The following is a 17,622-nucleotide window of genomic DNA, read 5'->3' on the forward strand; positions in this document are numbered from 1 at the left end:
AGGGCCCCCCAGTGCCCCCCAGGATCACTCAGAGCCCCCCCAGCAGCTCCCAGTGCCCCCCAGTGCCCCCCAGTATCACCCAGAGCCCCCCCAGCAGCTCCCAGGGCCCCCCAGTATCACCCAGAGCCCCCCCAGTGCCCCCCAGTATCGCCCGGTATAACCCGGTACCCCCCAGTGCCTCTCAGAGCCCCCCCAGCACCAACCCAGCACGTCCCAGTTCATCCCAGCGCCACCCCATTGCCACCCCAATACGGCCCAGCTGCAGCCCCCCAGTATAAATGCGGCCCCATCCCAGTTTGCCCCCAATATAACCCATTATAACCCATTATAACCCAGAATAACCCCATTAACCCCATTATAACCCCATTAACCCCATTATAACCCCAGTACAACCCCAGTATAACCCCAATATAACTCAGTATAACCCAGTATAGCCCCAGTAACCCCATTATAACCCCAGTACAACCCCAGTATAACCCCAATATAACTCAGTATAACCCAGTATAGCCCCAGTAACCCCATTATAACCCCAATATAACCCATTATAACCCATTATAACCCATTATAACCCAGTATAATCCCATTATAACCCATTATAACCCCATTATAACCCTTATAACCCAGTATAACCCCATTATAACCCATTATAACTCAGTATAACCCCATTATAACCCAGTATAACCCCATTATAACCCATTATAACCTCATTATAACCCAGTATAACCCCATAATAACCCCATTATAACCCATTATAACCCATTATAACCCCATTATAACCCAGTATAACCCATTATAACCCAATATAACCCAGTATAACCCAGTATAGCCCCATTAACCCCATTATAACTCCAGTACAACCCCAGTATAACCCCAATATAACCTAGTATAGCCCCAGTAACCCCATTATAACCCCAATATAACCCATTATAACCCATTATAACCCCATTATAACCCCATTATAACCCATTATAACCCATTATAACCCCATTATAACCCATTATAACTCATTATAACCCATTATAACCCCAATATAACCCCATTATAACCCTTATAACCCTTTATAGCCCCATTATAACCCATTATAACCCATTATAACCCCATTATATCCCCAGTATAACCCATTATAACCCATTATAACCCATTATAACCTCATTATAACCCAGTATAACCCCATAACAACCCCATTATAACCCATTATAACCCATTATAACCCATTATAACCCATTATAACCCCATTATAACCCATTATAACCCATTATAACCCATTACAACCCATTATAACCCATTATAACCCCATTATAACCCATTATAACCCCATTATAACCCATTATAACCCATTATAACCCATTATAACCCCATTATAACCCATTATAACCCAGTATAACCCCATTATAACTCAGTATAACCCCATTATAACCCAGTACAACCCAGTATAACCCCATTATAACCCATTATAACCCAGTATAACCCCATTATAACCCCGTTATAACCCATTATAACCTATTATAACCCATTATAACCCCATTATAACCCAGTATAACCCCATTATAACCCAGTATAACCCCATTAAAACCCCAACCCACTCCCTATTGGCTCCCTGCTCCCTCCCCATCCACCTACAACATCCAATAGGAGCGCAGCACCGCAGAGCGCAACCAATAGGAAGAGGGGCGGGTTCCCATAGCAACACTCCCCGCCCCCCTTTCCCCCCCTCCGCCATCTTGACGCCCGTCGCCATTTTGAACCCGGAAATAATCGCTTTTTTTCATTTTTTCTCCTTTTTTTTCCTTCTTTTTTTCTTAAAAACGCCCCCCCGGGGCCGCCCCTCCCCCCCCCTCCCCCTTCCCCCCCATTTGGCCCCTCCCCCCCCCCACTCCCCCCCATCGCGGCCACCGGGAATAAAAATAGATGCTCTCGGGGCGGGGGAGGGGGGGCTACGTCGCCATGGCAACCGTGGGGAAGTCGCCATAGCAACCGGTGACGTCACCGTGGCAACAGGTTGCCATGGCAACAATTGGGGGGGGGCGCACCATGCAGGCTGTCGCCATGGCAACGGGGGGGAGGGGGGGTCTCCATAGCAACGGGCGCGGTCGGTGGTACCCGGGGTTACCATGGCAACCGGTGGATGCTCGGGGGTCTCCATGGCAACCAGGCGACGATCGAAGGGTTTCCATGGCAACCGGGGGATGCTCAGGGTCTCCATAGCAACCGGGGGGGGGATGCTCGGGGTTTCCATAGCAACCGGGCGATGCTCAGGGGGGGTCTCCATGGCAACCGGGGGGGGGGGGATGCTCGGGGTTGCCATGGCAACCATCCGTAGTGTGGTACCCAAAAGGCTCCGTGTCACCATGGCAACCACGGAGTGTCACCATGGCAACCGGCACGTGACGGATATGGGGGGGGGGAATGCTCAGGGTTGCCATGGCAACCAAGGGATGCTCGCGGGGTCGCCATGGCAACGGGGGCGATGCTCGGGGGGTCGCCATCTCGCGCTCCTTGTGTCGGCCATCTCCGGCACCGCCGCCATTTTGGCACGTGGAAATAAATGGGGGGGGGGGGGGGGGGGCAAAAAGTGGGGGGGAGGGGTGGGGGGGGGGACGACCCTCCCCCTTATCGCCCCCCCCCCTCCAATAACTGCTGCGTTTGGCACAAATCTCTGTACAGAAAGCGCGGAAAGAAAAAGGGGGGGGGGGGATGAGTCCTGACCCCCCCCCATTGGGAAAAGAGGGGGGGATTTGGGGGGGGGGGGTGCGACCCCCCCCTCAACATCGGGTCTCGTTTTGGACCCATTTCGCATCACCCCCCCCCCCCCCCCCCCCAACCCGCGGTTGGGAACATGCACCGATGATAAAGTGGGGTTTTAAAGGGGGGGGTCCCTTCCCCCCCCCCTCAAAGGGGATGCAGGCGATGTGGGGGGGGGGGTGTCCCCATGCGTTGTCATCATCATCATCATCATCATCCTCGGGGGGGTCCCCCCCCATGCAGCTTAGGGGGGACCTGGGGGGGGTCTCCAGGAATCTCCTCGTGGGGGCGGGGGGGTCCCAGTGCGTCTCCATGGGACCCCCACAGTCCTGGGGTGGAGAGGAGGGGATGGGGGGGGGGTCCCAGTGCTTCTTCATGGGACCCCCATGCTTCTCATTGGGGGAGGGGGGGCGTCCCAATGGGCCTCAATGGGTCACACGGGACCTTTCTTAGGGCCCCAAATGTCCTTCGGGGGGGGGCAGGGCCCCGTTTGTCCTCATTGGACCCAGCTGTCCGTCTTTTAGGGGGGGGGTCCCCCATCTGCCTTCATTGGACCCCTCAGGAGGGGCTGGGGTGCCCCCAATTGCCTTCAGTGGACCCTTCAGTCCTGGTTATGGGGGGGGGGGGGTTCCCCACCTGACCCCTTAGTCCTGTGGGGGGGGTCCCCATCTGTTCCCATTGGACCCCTTTGACCCGTGGGGGGGGGGTCCCCATCTGTTCCCATTGGACCCCTTTGACCCGTGGGGGGGGGGTCCCCATCTGTTCCCATTGGACCCCCTCATCCCTTTGGGGGGGTTTCCCTCACCTCCTCACCAGACCCCAGGTTGGGGGGGGGGTCCCTTTGCTGGTCCCAGGGGTGATGGAGGGGGGGGGTTTGTGGTCCCCCGCTCCTCTAAGGTGGGAATAGGGGGGGCCGGGGGGGGCACAAGCAGGGAGCTGCACTTTGAGGCGGTTCATCGGGGCGGGGGTGGGAATGGGGGTCCCAAGTCATGAGTGTAGCCATAGGGGGGGGTCCCTATACGCGGGTGGTGGAGTGGGGGTGGGGCAGGGTGCTGTTGTGCCCGGGGGGGTACGGCCCAAAGGGGTGCAGGGGGGGCAGCCCCCCCGGGACCATGGTGATGGTGTTGGGGGGGGTGAGGAGGGGGATGTCGTCGGGGGCCCTCCGCAGCGCCAACGTGTAGTCCGGGGGGCCGCCGGGGGGGGCTCTGAGGGCGCTGTCGGGGGGTTCCGTCCCCCCCCCGAGGATCCCGCCTCGCTCGGGGGGGGGGTGCTTGAGCTGCAGCGACACCAGCTCCTCCTCTCCCCCTCCCCCCAAGAGATCGTTGGGGGCTCCGCGGGGCGCCAGGGGGGGGCTGAGGCGACGGACCCCCCCGGGCCTCCCTTCCGGGGGGGGAGGCGGCCGCTTGTCCCGCTTGTAGTAGAGCGCGGCGAAGGCCAAGATGTTGAGGAAGAGGAGGGACGCCCCCACGGCCACCGTCACGCTCAGCTCGGTGGAATAGTCCCGAGAGTCCCCCGGGAACGGGGCGAAACGACGGCGACCCCCCCCCCCATCGGGGTCTTCGTCCTCATCATCCTCCAGAGGGGACAGAGGAGACGACGGGGCGGGCGGGGGGCGGCGGGTGGAGGAAGGAGGGGGGCGGCGGGGGGGTCCGGGGGGGGGGAGGCGGGTGGTGGTGGAGGCGTGGGGCAGCTGGTGCAGGTTGTGGAGGTGGGGGACCAGCTCGAGCCAGAAGGCCACCTTGTTGGCGCGGTAATGGTCGCGGACGCGCGGCTTGAGCCCGATGTGCAGGTAGCGCTTGTCCTTGCCGTCAAAGCGCGTCCAAACCACCTCCTCAAAGCGGTTGGGTTTGGTGTGGATGAACTTGGTGTCCTGCGGGACCGGCTGGTTCGGGTCCCTGGGGGGGGAATGGGGGGAGCTGCCAATCGAACTCTTGGAGTGACCACAATGTCATCCATCCCATCATCCACCCCATCATCCATCCCATTATCCATCCCATTATCCACCCCAACATCATCCATCCCATCATCCATCCATCCCATCATCCATCCTATTATCCAACCCAACATCATCCATCCCATTATCCAACCCATCATCCACCCCAACATCATCCATCCCATCATCCACCCCAATATCATCCATCCCATCATCCATCCCATCATCCATCCCATCATCCATCCCATCATCCACCCCAACATCATCCATCCCATCATCCATCCCATCATCCATCCCATCATCCACCCCAATATCATCCATCCCATCATCCATCCCATCATCCACCCCAATATCATCCATCCCATCATCCATCCCTCCCATCACCAACCCAACTACCCCATCACCCACTCACCCACCCCAATATCCACCCTACCATCCCATTACCAACCCAACCACCCCAATACCTACCTCCCTGCCCCATTACCCATGCCATTACCCACCCTACCATCCCAATATCCACCCACCACCCCAATATCCAGCCTACCATCCCATTACCCACCCTACTGCCCCAACACCCACCCTACCATCCCAACACCCACCCCACCGCCCCGATATCCACCCCACCGACCCATTACCCACCCCCCTGCCCCATTACCCACCCAACCACCCCACCGCCCCCCACCCCACCCACCCGGTCTTGGCGAAGTTGGTCCAGTAGGTCATGACGACGGCGCTGAGCATGACGTCGTTCTTGGAGAAGTTACACGGGAACAGGTCGGTGGCGCCCACCATGGGACCCCGAAGACGTAGGGGATCTCATCGCCGTGAGCCGCGTCCGCCCACTCGGGCCGTGCGTCCGTCTGGCAGTGGTGGTAGAAGGTGTAGAAGTAGACGGGGGACTGATACTCGGCGTGTAGCTTGGCCGTGGCCACGGCCGGAGCCACCCACTGGTGGTCAGTGAACAGAGCCAGGAGGGTCTTGCGGCGCATCTCGCCGTTGTCGCGGTCGGCCCAGTCGGTGTACATGAACTTGATGGTCTCCCTCAGGATGTCCTTCCCTTCGGGGTACCCGTACAGGTTGTCCACGAAGTTGGAGACGGTGAAGTCGAAGTACGAGGCCGAGATGCCGTCCTCGCTCTCCAGAGAATCCTCCACGAACTTCAGCCCCTCGCCCTGGTTGACCCCGATCAGGATGTCGTAGTTGAGGAACTCCCCTTGTTGCATTAAGATCTCTGGATCATCCGGCACCACGTCGCCGTCCACCACCGGCCCAAAGGCCACGTGGTACCGGGCCGGCTGCACGTCCTGGTCCACCAGGGCCCGGTAGGGTTGTCTCCTCAGACACTCCACCGCAGCCCCCGTGTCGGCGCGCTCGCAGCCCACCTTGGCCGCCAGCAGCCGCGTGTATTTCAGGGGCTGGTAGTTGACTGACCAGCTGGAGATGGCCGTCCCGCTCTGAGCAATGGCCTTCTGGAACAGGCCTGGGGGGATATGGGGGTAAAGGGGGTCAGGGGGGAGATGGGGGGGGGGGTCCTACCAGGTGATTGATGGGGATCAGGTGGGGATGGGGTCCCAGCAGGAGATGATGTGGGGATGGGGTCCTACCAGGTGATGGGGATGATGTGGGGATGGGGTCCAGCAGGCAGATGATGTGGGGATGGGGTCCTACCAGGTGATGGAGATGATGTGGGGATGGGGTCCTACCAGGTGATGGGGATGATGTGGGGATGGGGTCCCCAGCAGGAGATGATGTGGGGATGGGGTCCTACCTGGTGATGGGGATGATTTGGGATGGGGTCCCACCAGGTGATGGGGATGATGTGGGGATGGGGTCCTACCAGGTGATGGAGATGTGGGATCCCAGCAGGAGATGAAGATGATGTAGGGGATGGATCCTACCAGCTGATAGGGATGACATGGGGATGGAGTCCTACCAAGAGATGGACATGATGCAGGGATGGGGTCCCAGCAGGAGATGGGGACAATGCGGGTCTGGGGTCCCAGCAGGAGATGGGGACAATGCGGGTCTGGGGTCCCAGCAGGAGATGGAGATGATGTGGGGATGGGGTCCCAGCAGGAGATGGGGACAATGTGGGTCTGGGGTCCCAGCGGGTGATTTGGGGCCGGGTACCTTCCGAGTGGTGGGACAGGATGAGGAGGCTGACGCAGGCGGCGCCGGCGCCGGACCCAAAGATGGTGATGCGCTGTGGGTCGCCCCCAAAGTGCCCCACGTTCTCGTTGAGCCACCGCAGGGCCTGGATCTGGTCCAGCAGCCCGTAGTTCCCTTTGGCCGCCTGGTCCCCCGTGCTCAGGAAACCTATGGGGAGGGAGGTGGGGGGGTGTGGGGGGTCCCATGGAGACCCACAGGACCCCCAACCACACCACGATGACCCCAGCCCCAAACACAAATGGGAGACCCCACAACGACCCCATAACCGCAGCCCCACACCCACCAGACACTGCATAGGGACTCACACTATGACCCCCTCCCCACCCCCAACTTCCCCCAATAAACCCCCCAAACCCCCTCCCCACACCACGCCCCCCCCCCCCCCCAATCATCCCTCCATGCCCACCAAACACCCCCAACCCCACCCCACGACCCCCCACGACCCCCCAACTCCCCCCTAATGCCCCCAGCCCCCCCCCCAGCCCATGACCCCCCCCCCATACCGAGGACCCCCAGCCTGTAGTTCATGGTGACCACGATGACGTTGCCGTAGGCCGCCAACACGCTGCCATCAAACATGTTCCCGGTGCCCTCCATGTACGACCCCCCATGTAAGAAAAGCATCACCGGCTTCTTCCCGCTGTCACGGATGTCTGGGGGGGGGGCAGGGGGGCAGTGGTCACAGGTGGACCCCAGCTGGGGACCCCCCCCCTATTATCCCCCCCAGTGATGTTCTTTGGGACCCCCCCTCCCTCCCTTCATCAATTGCAGGACCACCCCCCCCCACCCTTTCCCCTGTCTTGCTTATTGGGGCCTTCCACACACACATCAATTGCAGACCCCCCCCCCCAATATCAACTGAAGGAAACCCCCCCCCAAACACTGCTTTTCAGGCCCCCCTCCCCATATAACAATAGGGGGTGTCCCCACCCCACATTAACTCAGGACCTCCCCCCCATGGATAGCAGGAACCCCCCCACACCTTATTACTTTGGAAACAACCCCCCCATCATTACTTTGGGTTCACCCCCCCCCTCTTTCTCCAGGGTCAATCTGGGACCCCCCCCTCAATCCCCCCCCCAATATGGCCATGTGACACCTCCTACCCCCCCCTAAAGTGACCTTAGGAGCCCCCCGTCCTTGTGGGACCCCCCCATTGCTTTTGGGGACCCCCTTATGTCTATTACCAGGGAACCCCCCCACTGTCACTTTAAGGACCCCCCCCATGTCACAACAGGGGACCCCACATCAGTTTTTGAGGGCCCCCCCCTCACATTTTTGGGACCTCCCCATGTCTATTATTGGGGACCCCCCCCCTCACTGTCAATTCAGGGTCTCCCCCATGTTCCACTAGGGACCCCCATCACTTTTTGGGGACCCCCCTCAAAGTGATCGAGGGGTGGGGGGGTGGGGGGGTCCAACACAGCCAGAAATATGGAGGGGGGGGGATATGGGGGGGTGGGACACCCCAAAATCGGGGGGGGGGGGGGGATGCTGCTGTAGAGAGAGGGGTTAAAAGGGGGAGGAGTAAAGAGGGGGAGGGGCTGGGGGGGGGGGAGGGGGCAAAGGGAGAGGGGTTAAAGGGGGAGGGGCTAAAGGGGGCAAAAGGGGGGGGGGGCAAGGGGGGGTAAAGGGAGAGATAAAGGGGGGTTAAATGGGGGGGGGCTGAATGGGGGGTTAAAGAGGGGGAACTAAAGGGGGTAAAGCGGGGGGTTAAAGGGAGGGTAAAGGGGGGGGGGGCAAAGAGGGGGGTTAAGGGGGGGGGTTAAAGGGGGTGTAATGGGGGGGTGAGGGGGGGGAGTTGAAAGTGAGGGAGTTAAAGGGGGGTTAAAGGGGGGGGGAGAGGGGGGGTTAAAAGGGGGGGTAAAGAGGATGCTAAAGGAGGGGATTAAAGGGGGGGGTTAAAGAGGGGGGTTAGAGGGGAAGCTAAAGAAGGGGTTAAAGGGGGGGGGTAAAGGAAGGGTTAAAGGGGGGGGTTAAAAGGGGGTAAATGGGGGGTTAAAGAGGGGGATTAAAGGGGGGAGTTGAAGGGGGGAGCTAAAGGAAGGGCTTAAGAAGGGGGGATAAAGGGGAGGTAAAGGGGGGAGTTAAAAGGGGGGGGTTAAAGAGGGGTTAGAGGGGGGAGAACGGGGGGGGTTAAAGGGGGGGGGTTAAAGAGGGGTTAGAGGGGGGAGAAGGGGGGGTTAAAGGGGGGGGTTAAAGGGGGGGGGGTTAAAGGGGGGGGGTTGGAGACGTGTCCAAAAAGCAAAAAAAAAAAGAAAAAGCAAAAAACCAACAACAAAAAAAGAACCAAAAAAAAGAAAAAAAGCCCCCAAAAGCCCAGGAGAAAGCAGCCCCAACAAACAACACCCCCCCCTCCCGGCCCAAAAACAGCCCCCCCACAAGAGAAAAATAAGGAGAAAAAAAGGCAAAAAAAGACAAAAAAAAAAGCACCACCAACATCGAACCAAAAAAAGACCAAAAGAAGAAAAAAAGAAGCAAAAAAAGCAGCCCCAAAAAAATGCCCCCCCAAAAGAAGGGGTTGTGAATGGGGGGGGGGTTAAAGGGGGGGGGGGGGAGAAGAAAGGAGGGGGGGGGTGATAAGGGAAAGGGGATGGGGGGGGGGGGGGGGCAAAAAAAGACCCATGCAGAAGTACCTGCGTCCGGGGGGGGCCGCCGGCCGCGCCGTCCTCGCGCTTTTTGGCGAGCAAACCTGGACCGAGGGAAGAGAAGGAGGCAAAATTTGGGGCCAAAAGGAGAGAAAATGGGGCTGGGGGGGGGCGAGGGGGGGGGGGTAAAGAGATAAGGGGGAAAAGAGGCCCGAAAAATGGGGCTGGGGGGGAAATGTGGATTAAAAAAGGGATGGGGGGGAAGAAGGGGGCAAAAAGGGGGTGGGGGGCTTGGGGGGGGGGGAAAGAGGCCCAAAAATGGGGCTGGGGGGGGAACATGGCTTAAAAAGGGGGGGGGGGTGGAAGTTGGGGGGTTTGGGGGGGGATTATAAAGAGGGGGGGGGGAAACAGGCCCAAAAATGGGGCTGGGGAGGGAATGTGGATTAAAAAAGGGGGGGAGAAGGGGAGTAAAAGGGGGTGGGGGTTGGGGGATTATAAAGGGGGGGGGGAAAGAGGCCCAAAAATGGGGCTGGGGGGGGGAAACGTGGCTTAAAAAGGGGGGGGAGGGGTGGAAGTTGGGGGGTTTGGGGGGGGATTTTAAAGAGGGGGGCAAAAAGAGGCCCAAAAATGGGGCTGGGGGGGGGGGAATGTGGTTTAAAAAGGGGGGGGGGGGGATAAAGGGGGCCAGAAAGGGGGTGGGTGGGGGCTGAGGGGGATTATAAAGGGGGGGGGGGGGAGAAATAGGCCCAAAAAGGGGAAATGGGGGGGGGAGAAAGGGGTCCCAAAAGTCTGTGTGAGTGTGTGTTAAAAAATGGGGCCCAAAAAAGGGGTGGGGGGGAAATGAGGCCCAAAAATGGGGCTGGGGGGGTCCTGGGGGGGGGGGGGTGAAAATCTGGCCCAAAATGGGGCTGGGGGGGGCAAAAATTGGAGGTGGGGGGGGAAATGGAGGGGGGGGAAAAGGGGCCAAAATGGGGGTGAGGGGAGAAGGGGGGGCTGAAAAATGTGGCCCCAAAAGTGGGGGGGGGCTGAAGAAAAGCACGGCTGGAAATTAGGTGGGGGGCAAAAATGGGGTAAGAAATGCTGGTTTTGGGGCTGGGGGGGGTTGGGTTTTTTTTGTCTTTTTTTTTGGGGGGGGGGGAGCCCAAAAATGGGGCTGGGGGGGGTTGGGGGGGAACAGATGGATGTGGGGATGGATGGAGGGGATGGGGGGCAGATAGGAGACAATGGGGACAGAAGGATGGACGGATGGATGGACAGACGGACATGGAGATGGGCTGAAGGATGGACAGACGGACGGACATGAGATGGGGGGGGGACAGACAGATGGACATGGGGACACAGGGATGGATCCCAGCACGAAGGACAGACGGACATGGGGGTGGATGGATGGAGATGGGACAGACAGACGGACATGGGGGTGGATGGATGGATGGACAGATGGACATAGGGATGAATGGAAGGACATGGGACAGACAGACGGACATGGGGGTGGATGGACAGACGGACATGGGGATGGATGGATGGAGATGGGACAGACAAATGGACATGGGGATGGATGGACGGACAGACAGACATGGGGATGGATGGAAGGAGATGGGACAGACAGACGGACATGGGGGTGGATGGACGGACGGACAGACATGGGGATGGATGGACAGACAGACATGGGGATGGATGGAAGGAGATGGGACAGACAGATGGACATGGGGATGGATGGACAGACAGACATAGGCATGGATGGATGGAGATGGGACAGACGGACATGGGGATGGATGGACAGATGGACAGATGGACATGGGGACGGATGGACGGACAGACATGGGGATGGATGGATGGAGATGGGACAGACGGACACAGGGATGGATGGATGGACAGATGGACATAGGCATGGATGGAAGGACATGGGACAGACAGACACAGGGATGGATGGATGGATGGACATGGGGATGGATGGATGGATGGACATGGGGATGGATGGACAGACGGACATAGGCATGGATGGAAGGACATGGGACAGACGGACACAGGGATGGATGGATGGATGGACATGGGGATGGATGGACAGACGGACATAGGCATGGATGGATGGAGATGGGACAGACGGACATAGGGATGGATGGACAGACATTGGGATGGATGGATGGACATAGGACAGACAGACGGACATGGGGATGGATAGATGGACAGATGGACAGGCACGGGGATGGGCTGAAGGCTGGATGGACAGACAGACAAACACAGGGCTGAATAGGAGGAGATGGGACAGACAGATGGACACGGGGCTGGAGATGGGCTGAAGGATGGACGGACAGACAGACATGGATGGATGGAGGGATGGATGTGGGACGGACAGACAGACATGGATGGATGGAGGGATGGATGTGGGACGGACAGACAGACATGGATGGATGGAGGGATGGATGTGGGACGGACAGACAGACATGGGGCCAATGGGGACAGACAGACAGACACAGGGACGGGGTGGGGGAGGGGCGGTCCCTGCTTTTTTGGCCCAATTTTGTCCCTTCTGACCCAATTTCGGCCTTTTTTCCCCCCATTTTCCTCCATTTCTTGTCACCAAATTTCTCCATTTTTGCCCATTTTCGCCACTTTTGGCCCAACTTTGGAATTTTTGGCCCATTTTCCTCCATTTTTGCCCCATTTCTTCACTTTTTGCCCATTTTATCCCATTTCCTCCTATTTTTCCTCCATTTCTTCCATTTTCCCCCAATTTCATCCTTTTTTTTGGCCAATTTTCCTCAAGTTTCACCATTTTTTCACTTTTTTGCCCCATTTCCCTCCAATTTTGGCCGTTTTTCCCACTTTCCCCCCATTTTTCTCAAGGTTTTGACCATTTCTTGCCCCATTTTCTCCATTTTGGGCAATTTCCTCCATTTTTTCCCGTTTTTCTCCCTTTTTACCAATTTCCTCCATTTTTTAACCTAATTTCCTCATTTTTTGCCCCATTTCTTCCCTTATCCCCAAATTTTCCTGTTTTTGCCCAATTTTCTCTGTTTTTTGTCACCAATTTCCTCCATTTTTACCCAATTTCCTTATTTTTTTGCCCATTTCCCCACTCTTTCTCTGTTTTTCTCCAACTTTATTCCCATTTTTTGCCCCATTTCTTCCCTTTTTACCCCCTTTCCATCATTTTGCCCCTTTTATTCCCCCAATTTTGCCCATTTTGACCCCAGTTTCTCCCTTTTTGGCCCATTTTTCCCCAATTCTCCTCCCTCCACCAACACCCAAAAAGCTCCATTTCCGCTTGGCCCAAATCCTCCCTTTTCCTCCAAATTCCCCCCAAACTCCCCTTTGCCCCCCCCCAAATTCCCTTTTTTTCCACCCAAATTTCCCTCACCCCCTTTTTTCCACCCAAACTGACCCAAACTTTGCCCTTCTCACCCCAAACACCCCCATCCCCATTTCCCCCCCCACCCTGTGCCCCATTTCCCCCCTTTTCCCCCCCAAACTCCCTTTTCCTCCCCCACCCCCCTCCAATTTGCCCAATTTCCCCCTTTTTCCCCCCATTTTTTTACCATCCTCGGTGGGCACGTAGAGGTTCAGATACAGACAGTCCTCGCTCTGTGCAGCCACGTAGGCCCCGGCCGCCTCCAGGTTATCGCTCAGCCAAAGGGGCAGCATTAATGGGGGGGGTCCCCCCCTCAGGTTTTGGGGACAGGCCGGGGCGAAGGCTGTGGCGTCTCGGACCCCCCCCCACGCGGCCGGAGCTTCGGGGGGGGCCCAACGCCGTGGGCCCAAAGGGGGGGCTGCGTATGGGACCCCCAGAAAGGCCTGGACGGGCCCCAGCAGTTCATTGCTCAGATCCCTACGAGCCCCCCGTAGTCGGCCATATTGGGTCGGGACCACCGGGAAACGGGGGTCAGGGGGGGGGTCAGAGGATGAGGAGCCCCCCCCACCACCGCCACCGGCACCTGGAGGGGGTGGGGGGGGTTGGGGGGTGGTCCCGGGGGGGGTGTAAAGGATTAAGGCCAAAGCCAACGCCAACGGGGAGGGCGGCATGGCTGGGGGTGTGGGGGGGGGGGAGGGGAGGGGGTGTGGGGAGGGGGGTGTTTGTGGGGGGGGCTATGGGTGGGTGGGGGGGGTGAGATCCATGGTGGGGCTGTGGGGGGGGTTGGTGGCAAAGGGGGGGGGGTGTGATGGGGGGACAGGGGGTATGGGGGGTTAAGGGGTATGGGGGGGTATGGGGGGGTTAAGGGGTATGGGGGGGGTTAAGGGGTATGGGGGGGCAGGGGGTTTTGGGGAGGGTTAAGGGGTATGGGGGGGGTTAAGGGGTATGGGGGGGGTAGAGAGTTATGGGGGGGTTGTGAGGTAATAGGGGGTGTTGGGGGTTATGGGGGTTAAGGGTTATGGGGGGGGGTGAGGGGTAATGGGGGGGATTAAGGGGTAATGGGGGTTTAGGGGGTATGGGGGGGGTTAAGGGGTAATGGGGGGGATTAAGGGGTATGGGGGGGTTAAAGGGTAATGGGGTGGTTAAGGGGTATGGGGTGGTTAAGGGGTATGGGGGGGTGTTAAGGGGTAATGGGGGGGGTTGAGGGTTATGGGGGGGGTTAAGGGGTATGGGGGGGTAGGGGGTTATGGGGGGTTAAGGGTATGGGGAGGGCAGCGGGTTTTGGGGGGTTGAGGGGTAATGGGGGGAGTTATGGGGTATGGGGGGGTTGTGGGGTAATGGGGGGGATTAAGGGGTATGGGGGGTTTAAGTGGAATGGGGGGGGTTATGGGGTATGGGGGGGGTAAGGTTATGGGGGGCAGGGGGTTTTGGGGGGGTTATGATGTGTATGGGGGGGGCAGAGGGAGGGAGTGGGGATTATAGGGGGGCAGGGGGGCATCGAGGGGGTCAGGATGGGGGCAGGGAGGGGGGGGTGGAGATTGAGGGGCAGTGGGGGGGGGTCAAAAGGGCATGAGGGGTCATGGAGGGGGGGGTTCAGGGGGCAGGGGGATATGGGGGATATGGGGGATATGGGGGATATGGGGGGGGGGCATTGGGGTCGTCGTGGGGGGGGTTGGGGGGGGTCAGGAGAGCGACACAGTGATGGGGGGGGTCGGGGGGGGGAGGAAGGATGTGGGATATGGGGGGGGGGGCACATGGCAGGGGATGATGGGAAGGGTTTGGGGGGGGGGGGGGACAGAACAGAAGCAGAACAGAACATCAGTGGGGGGGGGGGTCTCAACACCCCCTAGGACCCCCCCCCAAATAATCCCCCCCATATAACCCCCTTCCAACCCCCCCCATACGATGACCCCAAATCCCCCCCCCCATAACCATCAATGGAGGGACCCAGAACTTCAGAGCCGGGGAGGGGGGGGGGGGGGGCGACCGAGGATTGGGGTGCTCCCCCCCCCACATCGGTTCCCATAGCAACGGGGCCCGGAGCGTCTCCATAGCAACGCGAGTTCCGGCCTTGAGGCCTTATCCCCCCCCCCCCAATAAAAAACCCCAAATCCAAAGCACTAAAATAACCCCAAAAAAACCCCAAAATCCCCCCCAAAAAAAACCCCAAACCCCCCATAAATCTCGGCCCATCCGCCCCCCCGTTACCCCCCCACCCATAAATACCCCCCCCCCATTCCCCATTCGATCCCCCCCCCCCGTTCTATACCGACCCCCCCCCCCTCCTTTATCATCCCCCCCCCCCCCAATATCGCGTTCATTTCGGTGCCCCCCCCCCCCCGTTATAACGTACCGGGGCCTATCGGCGGGGCCGGGGCCTGGGCCGGGCCATGGCGGCGGCGGCGGCGGCGGCGGCGGAACGTGGAAGGGGGGGGGGGGGGGTGAGGGGGGGGCGGGGCCGGGAGCGGCCGATGGGTCCAACCCGCCGGGGGGGGGGGGGGCGGGGACACCGGGATGGGGGGAACCAAAGAACGCCGGAACGAACGGGGGCGCTGTGACGAGACGGAGGAAGTGGAGGAGGGACAGGGCGGAAGTGGAAGGCGGAAGTGGAAAGAGGAGAAGGCGGAAGTAGAGGAGAGGGCGGAAGTGGGTGAGGAGAGAGAGGGAGGAAGTGGAAGGTGAGGGCGGAAGTAGAGGAGAGGGCGGAAGTGGATGAGGAGAGAGCGGAAGTGGAGGAGGGAGAGGGAGGACGTGGAGGAGAGGGAGAAAATGGAGGAGGGTGAAGGCGGAAGTGGTGAGGGAGAGGGCGGAAGTGGAAAGAGAGTGGGGCGGAAGTGGAGGAGGGAGGGCGGAAGTTGATGCAGAGGGCGGAAGTGGAAGGTGAGGGCGGAAGTAGAGGGAGAGAGGGCGGAAGTGGAGGAGGGTGAGGGCGGAAGTGGTGGGGGAGAGGGCGGGAAGTGGAAGAGGTGAGGGCGGAAGTGGAGGGAGGAGGCGGAAGTGGAGAGGGGAGCGATCTGTGGAGGGCTGTGAGAAGAGACAGGAAGTGTGGCAAGAGAGACCGGAAGTGAGTGGAAATGGAGACGTGAAGTAAAGAGGCGTGGCCAACAAGGAGCCCGCCGCTATTGGTTGTGAGGACGGAGATTGACGCAGCTCTGAGCCAATGGGAGAAGAGAGAGGAAATGGCGGCGGAGACCGGAAGTGTTAGTGGAAAGAAAGGAACAAGAAGATGACGGGGCGGAAGCGGAAGTGGACGGAGCGGAAGCGGAAGCGCAGCGATGGTTTGGTTGCGGGTTGGGGCCTTGAGCGGCTCCGTAGCGGTGGCGGCTGCGGCCTACGGGGCCCACGGTGCGGAACGGGGGAACGGGGGGGTCGGGGGGTCCCGGGGGATCCGGGGGGTGGCTGTGGAGCCCAGCTCAGCCCTTGGTCCCCCCACAGGTTTCCGCCGCAGCGACCGGGATGATTATCAGAAGGAGGTGAGCGCTGCCGGCGGAGCTCCGGGCTGTACGGGGAATGGGGATGGATCGGAGCCTCATGCAGCACCATCCCTGCCCTGGTGCTGGTGGTGGGGGGGGGTCCCGCTATGAGGCCCCATTCACTCACCCCCGTTCATTCACCCCCATTCATTCATTCATTCACCCCCATTCACTCACCCCCATTCATTCATTCATTCATTCACCCCCATTCACTCACCCCCATTCACACACCCCCATTCATTCATTCATCCCCATTCCATCCCCTTATAGATCTTCGACACAGCGAACCGGTACCACCTCCTGCACAGTCTGGTGCTGCTCAGCGTCCCCCGCTGCCGCCGGCCCGGCGTGGTTCGTACCCCCCCCATTTAAATCCACCTCCCCCCCATCACTCGTTCCTTTCCATCCCGTTATTCTCTTGCATTCCCCCCCGTTTTCCCGTAGGCCGGAGCGCTGCTGTGCACGGGGATGTCGTTGTTCTGCGGTCCGTTCTATTACTTCGCCATTACCGGGGATCCGTCGTTGAACCGGGCGGCTCCCGTGGGCGGGACGCTGCTCATCCTGGGCTGGGCCGCCATGGCGCTCTGAGCGGCATCGCCCTTTTAAGAGCACGGTGGCGTTGCCCTTTTAAGACCCGTCGCCTTTAAGGCCGAGGCGTTGCCCTTTTAAATACGGCGACGTTGCCCTTTTAAGGCCTGGCCCCGCCTCTCCGATTGGCAGAGCGCTCCGCCAATCAGCGTGGAGCGCTCGGATGGAGAACGCAGCCAATCAGTGCGCGGGGGCGTGGCTTTTTTCGATGTGTGACGTCACCGCGCTGTTGCGGGGCGACAGCCAATGGCGGGCGAGCACAGCCTTATCCCCGCCCCCTCGCGGTGATTGGCTGCAGGCGGCGCATATCGGGAGTAAAGATCGGCCTCTGATTGGCTGCATCTTAACCCTCCCTTCACGTAAATCAGCCAATAAATCATCGAGTTTTAGCAGCGCCCCCGTGACGTCACGAAGGGGGTGTGGCTTCCCAAACGGGGGGTCCCAGACCCATAGAACCCCCCCAGGTCCCTTCCAGCCCCATAGAAGCCCCATAGATCCATTCCAGTCCCATAGAAGCCCCATAGATCGCCTCCAGCCCCATAAAACCCCCTCCAGCCCCATAGAACCCCCCCAGACCCTCTCCAGCCCCATAGAAGCACCATAGATCCCTCTCCAGCCCCATAGAAGCCCCATAGATCCCTCTCCAGCCCCATAGAAGCCCCATAGATCCCCCTCCAGCCCCATAGAAGCCCTCCAGGTCCCCTCCAGCCCCATAGAAGCCCCATAGATCCCCCTCCAGCCCCATAGAAGCCCCCCACTCCAGCCCCACAGAAGCCCCAG

The 17,622-nt window shown here is 59.5% G+C and overlaps 2 protein-coding genes across 2 annotated transcripts; one reads left to right on the forward strand and one right to left on the reverse strand.

Annotated features, from left to right (window-relative positions):
• Window positions 1-2,653: 2,653 nt before the first annotated feature.
• Window positions 2,654-15,182, reverse strand: LOC107307067 (neuroligin-2-like). Its single transcript, XM_085534411.1, is given in 7 exon segments — window positions 2,654-4,637; window positions 5,367-5,472; window positions 5,475-6,155; window positions 6,806-6,991; window positions 7,348-7,497; window positions 12,969-13,552; window positions 15,135-15,182. Coding segments are annotated over 6 exon segments (2,487 nt in total). The 5' UTR covers window positions 13,453-13,552; window positions 15,135-15,182; the 3' UTR covers window positions 2,654-3,757.
• Window positions 15,183-16,029: 847 nt separating this feature from the next.
• LOC146751512 (transmembrane protein 256 homolog) lies at window positions 16,030-17,231 on the forward strand. The gene is made up of 4 exons (XM_085534412.1): window positions 16,030-16,126; window positions 16,217-16,254; window positions 16,525-16,605; window positions 16,699-17,231. The coding sequence occupies exons 1-4, from the start codon at window positions 16,057-16,059 to the stop codon at window positions 16,840-16,842; spliced, it is 333 nt and encodes a 110-aa protein (XP_085390538.1). The 5' UTR covers window positions 16,030-16,056; the 3' UTR covers window positions 16,843-17,231.
• The last annotated feature ends 391 nt before the right edge of the window (window positions 17,232-17,622 follow it).

The sequence above is a fragment of the Coturnix japonica genome, unplaced genomic scaffold (assembly GCF_054131305.1).
Source record: "Coturnix japonica strain WE unplaced genomic scaffold, WE-NBRP24 Scf082, whole genome shotgun sequence".
Classification (NCBI taxonomy): domain Eukaryota; kingdom Metazoa; phylum Chordata; class Aves; order Galliformes; family Phasianidae; genus Coturnix; species Coturnix japonica.

Bases quoted from the DNA above. Each gene is read 5' to 3' on its own strand.
- LOC146751512 (XM_085534412.1), top strand. From the start codon at position 16,057: ATGGTTTGGTTGCGGGTTGGGGCCTTGAGCGGCTCCGTAGCGGTGGCG. The intron at 16,255-16,524 runs GTGAGCGCTGCC...ATCCCCTTATAG, and splicing joins GGGATGATTATCAGAAGGAG to ATCTTCGACACAGCGAACCG. The intron at 16,606-16,698 runs GTTCGTACCCCC...GTTTTCCCGTAG, and splicing joins GCTGCCGCCGGCCCGGCGTG to GCCGGAGCGCTGCTGTGCAC.